The 15062-nt window shown below is 37.7% G+C and overlaps 1 protein-coding gene and 1 non-coding gene across 2 annotated transcripts in view; one reads left to right on the plus strand and one right to left on the minus strand.

Annotated features, from left to right (window-relative positions):
* The window catches only part of MLH1 (mutL homolog 1), a 50252-nt gene that overhangs the window by 31265 nt on the left and 3925 nt on the right, over positions 1-15062 (plus strand). Inside the window, exons 14-15 of the mRNA XM_028168862.2 lie at positions 11035-11143; positions 12015-12078. Coding sequence (XP_028024663.2) covers positions 11035-11143; positions 12015-12078 — 173 coding nt within the window. The remainder of the gene's footprint in view (positions 1-11034; positions 11144-12014; positions 12079-15062) is intronic.
* TRNAG-UCC (transfer RNA glycine (anticodon UCC)) lies at positions 3091-3163 on the minus strand. Its single transcript has one exon. It is a non-coding gene; the product is annotated as a tRNA-Gly (tRNA).

The following is a 15062-nucleotide window of genomic DNA, read 5'->3' on the forward strand; positions in this document are numbered from 1 at the left end:
GGCTGTCCCCAGACCTTTGCCCTGCTGTGTCCACCCCCTCTCCCCTGTCCCCGTTTGTGGTGGTATGTTTACTTCTTCCTTTAAATGTATATGTATGTACACATACACATACACACTCAGATAAATTAGTAGACGCAAAATCATGCTTATGAAACATAAGTAGGATCTACAGGAGAAAACAAATGAACGCTAACTTAAAGGAACAGCTCGTTGCCATCACCTGTGCAGCCCTGTGTGCTCTTTCCCTGTCCAGCCCCTTCCCTCCTCCCTTAGGGTAACTGTGACCCTACATTTTGTGATTATTATTTCCTTTCTTTTATTATAGTTTTACCACCCATATTTGTAGCCCTACAAAATTTATTGTTTGTACAAATTTTAAACTTTGTATAAAGGGAATTATATTTTTCTGCAATGTATATAAGTATACACATATTCCTAAAATTCATCCATCCTGCTACGTTCCGGTTTACTTTTTCTGCTTGTAATAGATTCCACTTCCTGACTTTGCCACATGTTTAGTCACTCATTCTGCTATGGAAGGACATGTGGGGGAGTCCAGGGGCGTCACCCCTGCCTCTCAGCCCCCAGCCCCTTTCCTGGACCTGAGCAGATCAGGAGCTTGGCACACTGGCCGGGAAGCTCTGTGCAGGGTAAGACACACACTTAGAGTTACTGCTGGCTTGTAAAGTGACAGCTTGTTTTCCAAACGGGTCGCTAAGTGTGTGGTCCCACCAGCAGTGTGGAGAGTTGCTTTGCTCCACTGTTTCTCCAGTGTTTGATTTGTCAGACTTTTTACCAGTTCGGTGTTTGTGAAATGGTGTCTAACGGTGGTTTTCATTCGTGTTTCCCTGATCACTGATAAAGCTGAGTAGGTGTATTTCCTCTTCTCTTAAGTGCCTGTTCTAGTTTTCTGCTCATGTTTCTGTTGGCTGATTTTAGAAGTTCTTTATATGTTTATTCTAGACAATCAGTTACATGAAAATATCTTCCTTCAGTTTGGGGCTCATGTGGCATTTTTTTATGAATGCTTCCCCCCCCGCCATATATATATTTTTAAATTTTTAAATTTTATTATTATTTTTTAACATTTTATTTTATGTTGGAGTATAGTTGATTAACAATGTTATGTTAGTTTCAGGTGTACAGCAAAGTGATTCAGTTATATATATCTATCTAAAGAATAGATATATTTTTCTAGTCTTTTTCAAATTTTTTTCCCATTTAGGTTATTACAGAGTATTGAGCAGAGTTCCCTGTGCTATACAGTAGGTCCTTATTAGTTATTTATTTTAAATATAGCAGTGTGGGCATGTCAATCCCAAACTCCCAGTCTATCCCTCCCTGCCAAGTTTGTTCTCTAAGTCTGTGAGTCTGTTTCTATTTTGAAAATAAGTTCGTTTGTATCATTTTTTTAGATTCTGTATATAAGTGATATCATATGATATTTATCTTTCTCTAACTTCCTTCACTTAGTATGATAATCTATAGTTGCATCCATGTTGCTGCAAATGGCATTATTTCATTCTTTTTAATGGCTGAGTAATATTCCACTGTATGTATGTGCCACATCTTCTTTATGCATTCATCTCTCGATGGACATTTAGATTGCTTCCATGTCACAGCTACTGTGAATAGTGCTGCTATAAACATTGGGGTGCATGTATCCTTTTGAACCATGTTTTTCTCCAGATGTATGCCCAGGAGTGGGATCGCTAGATCATATGGTAGATCTGTTTTTGGTTTCTTAAGGAATCTCCATACTGTTCTCCATAGTGGCATGTACCAATTTACATTCCCACCAGCAGTCTAGGAGGGTTCCCTTTTCTCCACACCCTCTCCAGCATTTGGTATTTGTAGACTTTTTGATGATGGCTATTCTGACTGGTGTGAGGTGATATCTCATTGTAGTTTGGATTTGCATTTCTTTAATAATTAGTGATGTTGAACATCTTTTCATGTGCCTCTTGCCCATCTGTATGTCTTCTTTGAAGAAATGTCTATTTCGGTCTTCTGCCCATTTTTTGATTGGGTTGTTTGTTTGTTTGTTTTTGATATTGAGCCGCATGAGCTGTTTGTAAATTTTGGAGATTAATCCCTTGTCGGTCGCATTGTTTGCAGATATTTTCTCCCATTCTGTGGGTTGTCTTCTCGTTTTGTTTATAGTTTTCTTTGCTGTGCAAAAGCCTTTGAGTTTAATTAGGTTCCACTTGTTTATTTTTGTTTTTATTTCCATTACTCTAGAAGATGTATCAAAAAAAAATATTGCTGCGATTTATGTCAGAGTGTTCTGCCTATGTTTTCCTCTAAGAGTTTTATAGTATCCAGTCTTACTCAAAATGGGTTAAAGACCTAAATATATGTCTTCTTTGGCAAAATGTCTATTTAGGTTTTCTGCCCATTTTTTGATTGGGTTGTTTAGTTTTTTTGTTATTGAACTGTATGAGCTGTTTGTATATTTTGGATATTAGGCCTCTTGGTTGCATTGTTTGCAAATATTTTCTCCCTGTTTGTAGCTTACCTTTCTTCTGTTTATGGTTTCCTTTGCTGTGCAAAAACTTCTAAATTTGATTAGGTCCCATTTGTTTATTTTTGTTTTTATCTCTATTGCCTTGGGAGACTGACCTAAGAAAACATTGGTACGATTTATGTCAGAGTGTTTTGCCTATGAGCTCTTCTAGGAGTTTTATGGTGTCATGTCTTAATGTTTAAGCCTGTAAGCCATTTTGAGTTTATTTTTGTGTATGGTGAGAGGGAGTGTTCTAACTTCATTGATTTACATGCAGCTGTCCAATTTTCCCAGCACCACTTGCTGAAGAGACTGTCTTTTCCCCGTAGTATATGCTTGCTTTTTTTGTCAAAGATTAATTGACCATAGGTGTATGGGTTTATTTCTGGGCTCTCTATTCTGATCCATTGATCCATATGTCTGTTTTTGTCCCAATACCACGCTGTTTTTTTGTTGTTCTGTTTTTATTTATTTATTTATTGGGCTGCACTGGGTGTTTGTTGCAGCACGTGGGATCTTCATTGCGACATGTGGGATCTTTAGTTGTGGCATGTGGGCTCTTGGTTGCGGCAAGCAGGATCTAATTCCCTGACCAGGGATCAAACCTGGGCCCCCTGCATTGGAAGTGCAGCGTCTTAACCACTGGACCACCAGGGAAGTCCCATACCATGCTGTTTTGATTACTGTTGCTTTGTAGTATGTCTGAAGTCTGGGAGGGTTATGCCTCCTGCTTTGTTCTTTTTCTTCAGGATTGCTTTGGCAATTCTGGGTCTTTTATGGCTCCATATGAATATTATGATTATTTTTTTAGTTCTGTGAAAAATATCATGGGTAATTTGATAGGGATTGCATTAAATCTGTAGATTGTTGTGGGAAGTATGGCTATTTTAACAATATTAATTCTTTCAATCCAAGAGCATGGGATATGTTTCCACTTCTTTGAATCTTCTTCAGTTTCCTTTATTAATGTTTTATAGTTCTCAGTGTATAGGTTTTTCACCTCCTTGGTCAGGTTTATTCCTAAATATTTTATTTTTGGGGGTGTGATTTTGAAAGGTATTGTTTTTTTACATTCTCTTTCTGATATTTCATTGTTAGTGTAAAGAAATGCAACCAATTTCTGTGTGTTAATCTTGTATCCTGCTACCTTGTTGAATTCATTTATCAGTTTTAGTAGTTTTTGTGTGGAGTCTTTAGGGTTTTCTGTATATAGAATCATGTTATCTGCATGTAATGACAATTTTACCTCTTCCCTTCCAATTTGGATATCTTTTATTTCTTTTTCTCATTTGATTGCAGTGACTAGGTCTTGCAATAGTATGTTGAATAGAAGAGGCGAGAGTGGGCATCCTTGTCTTTTTCCAGGTTTTAGCGGGAAGTCTTTCAGCTTTTCACTGTTTAGTATTATATGGGCTGTGGATTTGTCATAAATAGCTTTTATTATGTTGAGATATGTTTCCTCTGTACCCACTTTCGTAAGAGTTTTTTTTATCATGAATGGATGTAGAATTTTGTCAAATGCTTTCTCTGCATCTATTGAGATGATCATGTGGTTTTTGTCTTTTCTTTTGTTTCTGTGGTGTATCACATTGATTGATTTGCAAATGTTGAACCATTCTTGTGAACTTGGGATGAATCCCACTTGACTGTGGTGTATGATCTTTTTTATGTGTTGTTGGATTTGATTTGCTAATATTTTGTTGAGAATTTTTACATCTATATTCATCAAAGATATTGGCCTCTAACTTTCTTTTTTGGTGGTGTCTTTAGTTTTAGTATCATGGGTGATGGTGGCTTCATAGAATGTCTTTGGGAGTGTTCTCATCAATTTTTTGGAAGAGTTTGAGAAGGATCAGTATAAGTTCTTCTTTGTAGGTTTGGTAGAATTTGCCTGTGAAGCCATCTGGTCATGGACTTTCGTTAGTAGTGATTGGTCTGTTCAAATTATCTGTTTCTTCTTGATTCAGTTTTGGTGGGCTGTATGTTTTTAGAAACTTGTCTATTTCTTCTAGGTTGTTGAATTTGTTGGCATGTTCATAGTATTCCCTTATGGTTTTTTGTACTTCTGTGGTGTTGGTTGTTATGTCTCCTTTTTCATTTCTTACCTTGTTTATTTGGGTTCTCTCTCTTTTCTTCTTGGTGAGCCTGGCCAGAGGTTTGTTGATATTGTTTAACCTTTTAAAGAACCAGCTCTTGGTTTTATTGATTTTTTCTATTGTTTTTTTAATCTCTATTTTATTTATTTCCTCTCTGATCTTGAGTATTTCCTTCCTTCTGCTGACTAGGTTTTGTTCTTCTTTTTCTAATTCTTTTAAGTGGTATATTATGTTGTTTATTTGAGATTTTTCTTGTTTTTTTGAGGAAGGTCTATATGGCTGTGAACTTCCCTCTGAGAAATGGTTTTGCTGCATCCCATAGATTTTGTATGGTTGTGTTTTTATGTTGTCATTCGTCTCAAGGTATTTTTAAATTTTCTTTGATTTCATTATTGACCTGCTGGGTTTTTTTTAGTAGCATGTTGTTTAGTCTCCATGTAATTGTTTTTATTCACATATTTCTGTGGTTGATTTCTAGTTTCATGCTCTTGTGGTCAGAAAAGATGCTTGAGACAATTTCTATACCCTTAAATTTGTTGAGGCTTGTTTTGTGCCCTAGTATGTGGTCAATCCTAGAGAATGTTCCATATGCACTTGGAAAGAATTTCTTTTTTTTTTTTTGGATGTAATGTCCTGAAAATATCAATTAAGTCTAATTAACTGTTCTGTTGTATTATTTAGGATCTCTGTTGCCTCACTGATTTTCTGTCCAGAATATCTGTCCATTGATATGAGTGGGATGTTAAAGTTTCCTACTGTTATTGTATTCTTGTCAATTTCTCCCTTTATGTCTTTTAGTATTTGTCTTATGTATTTGGGTACTCCTGTATTAGTTGCATATATGTTGACCTGTATTAGGTGCATATATGAATGTAATAATCCTCTTCTTGTATTAATTCTTTTATTATTACATAGTGTCCTTCTTTATCTTTCTTCATGGCTTTTGTTTTAAAGTCTATCGTGTCTGATATGAATATTACAACCCCTGCTTTCTTTTCATTTCTGTTTGCATGAAATACCTATTTCCATCTCCTCACTTTCAATCTATGTGTCCTTTCCTCTAAAGTGGGTCTTTTGTAGGCAGCATATTGTAGGCTCTTGCTTTTTTATCCAATCTGCCACTCTGTCTTTTGATTGAAGTGTTTAGTCCATTGACATTTAAGGTAATTATTGATAGATATGTATTTATTGCCATTTTAAACTTTGTTTTCCCTTTGATTTTATATTTCTTCTTTGTCCCTTTCTTTTTTGTTTTTCCTTTTGTGGTTTGATGATTTTCTTTTGTATTATGCTTATGTTCTCTTCTTTTTGGTTTTTGTGAATCTATTGTATGTTTTTGATTTGTGGTTACCATTTTTCAAGTATATTAACCCCTTCCTATATCTACTTGTCTTAGACTGGTAGTCATATAGGCTCAAACACATTCTAGGGAATGAAAAAAAAAATCTGCATTTTCTTTTCTCCCCCACATTTTATGATTTTGATGTCCTTATTTACATCTTAATGTTCATTCTTTTGCTGTTTCATTGTGGTTATTATTAGTTTCACAGAATTTTTTTTTTTTTTGAATCTGTGTACTGGATTATTTAGGTGATTTGCTTTCCGATTGTGATTTTCTCTTTCCTATGGATTCTTTTCTATTTAGAGAAAACCTTTCAATATTTCCTTTAGATTAGGTTTAGTATTGCTGTATTCTTTTAGTTTTTGCTTGTCTGAGAAATTCTTTATCCCTCCTTATATTCTAAATGATAATCTTGCTGGGTAGAGTATCCTAGGTTGCAGATGTTTCCCTTTTAGGACTTTGGATGTATCTTGCCATCCCTTGCCACTCCCTTCTGTCCTGCAGTGTTTCTGTAGAGAAATCAGCTGATAGCCTTATGGGGGTTCTCTTGCCTCCTTTGTTTTTCTCTTGCTGCCTTTAGAATCCTCTCTTTAACTTTTGCCATTTTCATTATAATATGTCTTGGTGTAGGTCTGTTTGGGTTTACCTTGTTTGGGATCCTCTGTGCTTCCTGTACCTGGATATCTGTTTCCTTCTTTAGGTTTGGGAAGTTTTCAGCCATAATTTCTTCAAATACAGTTTTGATCCCCTTTTCTCTTTCTTCCCCTTCTGGAATCCTTATTATGCATACATTGGCACAATTTATATTATCCCATAGGTCTCTTATGTTGTTTTCATTTTTTTTTTTTTTTCATTTGGCTTTCTGTCTGCTGTTCTGATTGGGTCATTTCCATTATTCTATCTTCCTGGTTACTTATTCATTCTTCTGCATTATTTATTCTGCTATTCATTGTCTTTGGTTCAGTTTTCATCTCAGCAAATGAGTTTTCTAATTTTTCTTGGTCCCTCTTTATAGCTTCTAGTTCCTTTTTACAGTACTCTGCATTTCTGTCAATAGCCTTTCTAAATTCCTTCAGTATTTTCATTATCTCCTTTTTGAACTCAGTGTCTATTAGACTGAAGAGGTCTGTTTCATTGTTTGTTATTTCAGGGGAATTCTCTTGGTCTTTTAATTGGGAGTGGTTCCTCTGCTTCTTCATTTTACTTATAGTTCTCTTGCTCTATGAGTTTAGGAGAAACAATTATCTGCTGTGGTCTTGGAGGGCTATTTATATGTGGAAGTGTCCCTGTGTAGCTTGTGTGGGTTTAAGATTTTTGGTGTGAGGGCTGTTTTTAGTCTGGATGCCTGCCACCTCTTTCCTTAGTGTGTGCTGACCGTTACCTCTTGATAGTGGATGTGCAGATGCTGTGGCTGGTGCCTGGTCGTGGAGTTCTCAGTGGCAGTGGCAGCTCACGTGTGCCCCCAGAGCACATGATTAGAATGGAGGTAGCTTGGGACTGCTCCTGGAGTCTGGGAGGGCAAAGTGGGCAGCTCGAGACTGCTCCTGAAGTCCAGGGGGCAGCAGCGACTCGTGACTGCTCCTGGAGCTCGTGTAGGCAGTGTCTTGCTGCCTTAGAGCTCGTGCGAGTAGAAAGGCTGTAATGGTGGTTCCCGCCCCTCCCCTCACGCACTACTGACACAATGGCACCTGGCCTCTAAGGCATCCCAGGCTTCCTCTGCATACACCATCAGGTGTGGTTGTACCAGGCTCCAGCCCCTTCAGGCTGTTTCCGTGCAGCCCATCCCAGTCCTCTCTCTGGGTCTGATCTCTGAAGCCCAAGCTTCCGTACCCAGCCCTCGCTTGTACTGGCAGACAGGTGTCTCAGGCTCGGAAGTGCAGAGCTGTGGTACTGACTGTCTATGCATGTCTTTCTTTGTTCTGACTGCTGCAAACTGGTTGCTGTGTTCTTCTCTGAGGCTCTGAAGCTCCCCCTCTGTCCTGGTTGATCTCCCCAGCGGTGACAGGACTTGCCAGGGTACAGGAACCTTTCCTCTTTTACAGCTCCATCCCAGGGATGCAGGTCCTGTCCCGATTCCTTTCTCACTTTCTTATTTATTTATTTGTTTGTTTGTTTATTTATTGCCCCACTTGGTTACGTGGAGATTTTCTTGCCCTCTCAGAGGTCTGAGGTCTTCTGCCAGTGTTCAGTAGATATTCTGTGAGAATTGTTCACATGTAAATGTATTTTTGATGTGTTTGTGGGAGGAGGTGAGCTTCACGTCCTAGTACTCAGCCATCTTGATCACTCCTCTACCACACATTGGCCTTTTAATCTTATTTAGGAAATTCTTTCTATCTCTGGGATAATTAAATCTATATTCTTATATTATCTCCTAAAATGCTTATACTTAAATCTCTAGTTCACCTGGAATTAATTTTTGGTATATGGTGTTATCATCACAGTTTCCATGTGACTATCTCATTGTTCCATATTACGTTGTTACTGTCAGTTTGTTTGGGTTTAGCCAATATTTTCTGCTCATAATTCTTTTCCTCAGACCTTTCATGGTCTGCCCTAAGCACCTCCTTCTGTGGGGCCTGAGATGGCAAGCTGAGTTTTGCTTTGTCTAATCCATCTTTATTTTGGTAAGTTTCTTTGCTGGGTTTAAAATTCCAGATTGGCAATTATTTTTTTCTCAGTGCATTGAAGGTGTTATTTTATCAGTCGTTGGCTTCTGTTGTTGCTGTTGAAAATTCAGCTGTCAGTCTTATATTTTACTACTTTGTGGGTAATCTCTCTTTTCTCTCTGAGAACTTTTAAGATCTCTTTAGTGTCCTGCTTATCTCAGGTGTGGATTTTGTTGGGCTTCCTGGAGCTGAGGTTTGGTGTCTTTCATCACTCTTGGGATATTCTCTGATCTTTTGTCTTGAGAGTCTCCAGTTACTGTCTCTCCCTGTCCCCCGCCCCTTCCGGGATTTACTTACATATTTGTTCTTCTCCATATTGCATAAGCTATCTATCTTTCATATTTTCCATTTCTTTGTCTCTCTGTGCTGCACTTTGGATAATTTTTTTAGATCTACCTTACCATTAATTACCTTGCCAACTTTGTCCACTCTGTTCAGTCTATCTTGATTTTTAATTTCAGTTATTATATTTTTTAATTTTTTGAAATTTTATTTGGTTTTTTTGAAATCTCCTTGATCATTTTTAATATAAACTTATTTTTATTAACTTTGGTTTTAATTATTAAGATTGAGTCAGAATAAAATCATTTTCCCCATTGTTTACCATGGTATTTTGACCCCCACCTGTTAGCATATTAAAATACAAAAGACGTTGTATCACATGACCTTGCCAAAGGTGCAGATAGCAACAGTTCTACTTTCTTCCTTTCATATTTTTATGCTGTTTCCTTGCCTCACTACAATGGTTAGGACCCCCAGTACAACGTCAAATAGGATGAGTGAGCATATGGGTGTTAATTATCTTGTTTTCCATTGTGGAAAGAACACATTCAGTATTTCACCATTAAACATGATGTTAGCTGGAGGTTTTTCATAGATGCCCTTTTCAGATTAAGGAAGTTATTTTCTGTTCCTAGTTTGCTGAGAGTTTTTAATTATAAATTGTTGTTGTCTAATACTCTTTCTATATCTAAAATGATCATGTATTTCTCATTTATTCTGTTAATATGGTGAGATTTTCCAAACGCTAAATCACCTTGCTTTCCTGGGCTAATCTCTTCTTGATTGTATTATTCTTTTTTTTTTTAATATATTGCTGGATTTAATTTGCTGATGTTTTGTTTAGGATTTTTGCATCTATGACTGTAAAGGATATTGGTCTAAAATTTTCCTTTTTTCAATGTCTTCGCAGGTTTGGTGTTAGGGTTATGCTAACCTTGTGAGGTAGGAATTATTCTTCCTTTATTTTTTGAAAGAGTTTATGTAAGATTGGTGTTATTTCTGTTTTCTTTTTCTATTTATTTTTTAAATTGCACTATAGTTGATTTACAATATTGTTAGTTTCAGGTGTACAGCAGAGTCATTCAGTTACACACACACACACACACATATTCTCTTTCAGATTCTTTTCCATTCTAGGTTATTACAAGATATTGAATATAGTTTGCTGTGGTATGCAGTAGGTCCTTGTTGTTCATTTTATATATAGTAGTGTATATCTGTTAATCCCATAATCCTAATTAATCCCCACCTGCTTTCCTCTTTGGTAACCATAAATTTGTTTTCTATGTGAGTCTGTTTCTGTTTTGTAAATAAATTTATTTGTATTATTTTTTAGATTCCACATGTAAGTGATATCATATATTTGTCTTTCCTTGATCACTTTTGATAGTCTCCTGCCACTTATTCAATGTTTTAATATCTCTTAAGCATACTGAACATGCTTATTATTTTGTCCTCTTTGCCGATATTTCCAGTCTCTAAAACTTGGCAGATGTGACTCTGATTTCTTCTGGATTCGAATTCTTGATGCGTAGTTTCTTTGTGTATTTTGTAACTTTTTGACCACTAAGTCCTGGTACTTTATCTGTGAGGAATTATTTGAAGTCTGGGTTGAAGATGAATTTCTCCAGAGAGAATTTGCATTTGATTCTATCAGGAACCTGGAGGAACAGTCAGCCCTGGAATCAGTTTAAACTAAAATCTCCACTTTAAGTTGTCAAGCAGCCTGCTTAGTGTGAATCCTGGCTGCAAAAGAGGGGAAGCGGCCTCCTGTTACAGTCCACATTTTGCACCATTCCTAGGCTTCTGTTTTTCTTTCTCTACACCTCAGAGCCTGCAAAAACTGAAGTTCTTGATACCTGCAGTTCCTCCAGTGTCTTTGGATAAAGCTGGTTTCAGAGCTCTTGTTACTTCTCTGGCTTCCTGCTTTGTCTTGGATTGTGATCTTTGAGTATTCCTAAATCTTTTGGCAATTCCTTGTTGCATTTTGAAAGATTAGTTCTATCTTATTCCTTCTTTGTGTGTACTTTCAGCAAGAGGTTCCGTTCAGGTACCTGTTTGTTGTCTCTAGTTCTGGTGCTTTGGGCTGCAGAGAGGGGTTGGTGGGGTGCAGTTACTGACCTGTGTCTTGTTTTCCAGCTCTCCGGGAGGTGCTGCGTAACCACTCGTTTGTGGGCTGTGTGAATCCTCAGTGGGCCTTGGCACAGCATCAGACCAAGTTATACCTTCTCAACACCACCAAACTTAGGTAAATTGGTGTGAATGTGAAAAAAGCAGAGCTGCTAGAAGAGTAGTCCTGGAGGCAGAGGCAGGAAAAGCCGGGGAGCGCAGGATGACATAGTTGGAAAGGGCCCTGGCTTTAGAGTCACATGTCGTTTCACATCTGGGCTCAACCATTTACCATTTATGTGACCATGGACAAGTCACTTTCCTAATCTGCGTCTCGGATTTCTCATCTGTAAGATGAGAAATTTGGGTTATTACTACTTAACTTGCAGGGTTTTGTGAAGGTAAAATTACATGAGACGCCTGGGTTTGGTAGATGCCCGGTGCTCAATAAAAGTTGGCTGCTGTGAACTGGGTGCTAAGGGCTTAGTGCTGGTGAAGCATTGCAGCGTGTGCTGTGTACAGCAGGGTGCTGTGGGAGATGCTCTGGCGGACGTCCGCTGCATCGCCCACTCTCAGCCCTTTAAATCCAACTGATTGGATTTAAAACTGGGGTCACGTCCCTGCCCTCCCTATACAGCCCATATTTTTTAAATGGTGAGTTGTAAAAGAAGTGATTTATAGGATTCTTTGCAAGTGGGGAAAAGGTGAGCAAACAAAAACTTCTTAACTTTATCACTACTGAGTGTTAGAACCTTTTACAGCACCAGAGGGGTGGGGATAGAGCACGGGTGATGACAAGGCAGATGGTCTTAGTGGTCTGACCTGTGTGCAGAGGCCGGCCGCCAAAGCCCTGGTGGAGCAGGAGATCCCAGGACTGTTAGAAAGGCCACCGCGAGGCAGCACATCTCTGTCCTACCCGTCTCGGGTTATGTCTCCCATTTTGTCCCTACTGCTTGGCTCTGAAGCATGGATTCAGCTTTTCCTTAAAGTCACTTCATTTTTATTTTCAGTGAAGAACTGTTCTACCAGATTCTCATTTATGATTTTGCCAATTTTGGTGTTCTGAGGTTATCGGTAAGTTTATTTCCTGGTTCTCATTTCTGAAACTTCAACAACTGGTCATTTCTGAAAATAGCTCTGCCTTATTATCTTATTTGTAGTATATTAAATTTTTCTAAATATGCTTAGAATAGTTTATTGTATGATTTGCATATGGAGGTATCTTCATATAGTTTTATACAAAGCAGAACAGTCATTTGGTAGCCAACTTAAATGTTTATTATTATTATTATAGAAATTAATACATATCTACTTGAGAAAACTTGGAAAGAGATAAAAATAGAAGTAAACATTCTTTAAAGCCCATGACCCAAACACAATTCCAACTAACAAGTTTAGTCCATTTCTTTCAAGACCTTGTCATTGCCTAATTTTGATTTAGAGTTAAAGATCATACTATCTATGTAGTTTCATGTTTTCTTTTTACGTTTGACATACTTTACAAAAAAGCCCTCTGGAATTTTTACTGGGATTGTGTTGAATCTATGGATCAATTTGGGGAGAAAATCTTTTGTTAATTTATCCCTTAATATTTCATATTTTTTGGATACTATTTGTAAGTGACATTTTTATAAATTGCCAATTGTTTGTTGCTAGTATCTAGAAATACAAGTGTTTTGGTACATTAATCTTATATCTTGCGACCTAGTTAAACTCACTTAGTAGTTCTAGTAGCTTTTTTATTGACTCCAGCAGATTTTCTATGTAGATGATCATAGCATCTGTGAGTAAAGACAGTTTTATTCCTTCCTTTCCAATCTGGATGCCTTTTCTTACTTTCTCTTGCTTGATTACACTGGCAAGAAGCTTAGTACAAGGTTGAACAGTAGTGGTGAGAATGGAAATCCTTCTCTTATTCCTGATCTTGGGGGAAGCATTCAGTTTTTGACTATGAAGTATGCTTTCTGCCGTCGGTAGGTTTTTTGTAGATGACCCTTAGGTGGTTGAGGAAGTTCCCTTCTATTCCTTGTTTGCTTAGAGTTTTTATTCAGGAATGGATGCTGAATTTTTTCAGATGCTTCCTCTGTATCTGTTCAGATAATTTTATGGTTTTCCTTTTTTCAGTTTGTTAAGATAGTGAATTACATTGATTGATTTTCATATTTTAAACCAGTCTTGCATTCCTGGGGTGAACCCTGCTTGTACATGATGTATTATCCTTTTTATATATTACTGGAATTGATTTGTCAAAATTTCGCTTACAACTTTTTTTTTTGGCTGGGCTGCGTGGCTTGTGGGATCTTAGTTCCCCAATCAGGGATTGAACCCGGGCCCTGGCAGTGAAAGCACGGAGTCCTAACCACTGGACCACCAGGGAAGTCCCTTGTTTACAACTCTTAACATATGCATTCACGAATGATATTGGTTTGTAGTTTTCTTGTATTGTCTTTGTCTGGTTTTGGTATGGGGTAATGCTGGCCTCATAGAATGAGTTGGGAAATACTTTTTCCTTTTCCATATTCCAAAAGAGTTTGTGTAGAATTGTTTTATTCCTTAAATGTTTGGTAAAATTCATCGGTGAAGCCATCTGGGCCTGGAGGTTTCCTCACAGGAAGATTTTTAACTAAAAATTCAATTTCTTTCATAGATATAGAGCTATTCATGTTAGCTTTTTCTTGAGTGAGCCTTGGTATTTGGTTTCTTTCAAGGAATTTGTCCGTTTAAGTTTTCAAATTTATTGCCATAAAGTTGTTCAGAATATTTTTTATTCTTTTTTTTTTTTTTTTTTAAAGCTTGTTTTTTTTTGTTTTTTTTTGTTTTTTTTTTTTTTTAAATTTATTTATTTATTTATTTATTTAGGGCTGTGTTGGGTCTTCGTTTCTGTGCGAGGGCTTTCTCCAACTGTGGCGAGCGGGGGCCACTCTTCATCGCGGTGCGCGGGCCTCTCACTGTCGCGGCCTTTCCCGTTGCGGAGCACAGGCTCCAGACGCGCAGGCTCAGTAGTTGTGGCTCACGGGCTTTGTTGCTCCGCGGCATGTGGGATCTTCCCAGACCAGGGCTCGAACCCGTGTTCCCTGCATTGGCAGGCAGATTCTCAACCACTGCGCCACCAGGGAAGCCCTATTTTTTATTCTTTTAATGTCTGTAGATCTGTACTGATGTACTGTACTCTGTCATTCCTAAAATTGGTAATTTATATCTTTTTAACTTGATCAGTCTGGCTGGGGGTTTGATCTCAACTGATTTTTTGTTTCATTGATTTTTCTGTTAATTTTCTGATTTCTATTTCATTGCTACCTGCTCTGATCTTTATATTTCCTTTCCTCTACTTATTTTAAGTTTAATTTGTTTTTCTGTTTCAGAAGCTGAGGTCACTGATTTGAGATCTTTCTTTTCTAGTGTAGGTGTTAAGTACTATAAATTTCTCCCAAGTGCTGCTTTAGCAGCTTCCCACACATTTTGATAAGTTGTTTTCATTTTCATTCAGTTCAGAATACTTTCTAAATTCCCTTTTGATTTTTTCTTTGACCCTCGCATTATTTAGAAGTATATTACTTAGTTTCTAATGACTTGGGGATTTTCCAGAGATCTGGTATTGATTTCTAATTTAATTCCATTAAAAAATTATTTTATTTTATTTTTTGGCTGCATTGAGTCTTCGTTGCTGAATGTGGGCTTTCTGTAGTTGCTGCAAGCAGGGGCTACTCTTCATTGTGGTGCGTGGGCTTCTCATTGCGGTTGCTTTTCTTGTTGTGGAGCACGGGCTCTAGGTGCGCAGGCTTCAGTAGTTGTGGCTTGTGGGCTCTAGAGCGCAGGCTCAGTAGTTGTGGTGCACGGACTTAGTTGCTCCTTGGCATGTGGGATCTTCCCGGACCAGGACTCGAACCCGTGTCCCCTGCGTTGGTAGGCGGATTCTCAACCACTGCACCACCAGGGAACCCCTTAATTCCATTTTTGCAGAGAATATATTGGAATCCTTTTACACTTACTGAGACTTGTTTTATGGCCCAGAATATAGTCTATATTGGTAAATACTTTATGTGCACTTGAAAATGGGC

The sequence above is a fragment of the Balaenoptera acutorostrata genome, chromosome 10 (assembly GCF_949987535.1).
Source record: "Balaenoptera acutorostrata chromosome 10, mBalAcu1.1, whole genome shotgun sequence".
In the NCBI taxonomy this organism is placed as follows: Eukaryota; Metazoa; Chordata; class Mammalia; order Artiodactyla; family Balaenopteridae; genus Balaenoptera; species Balaenoptera acutorostrata.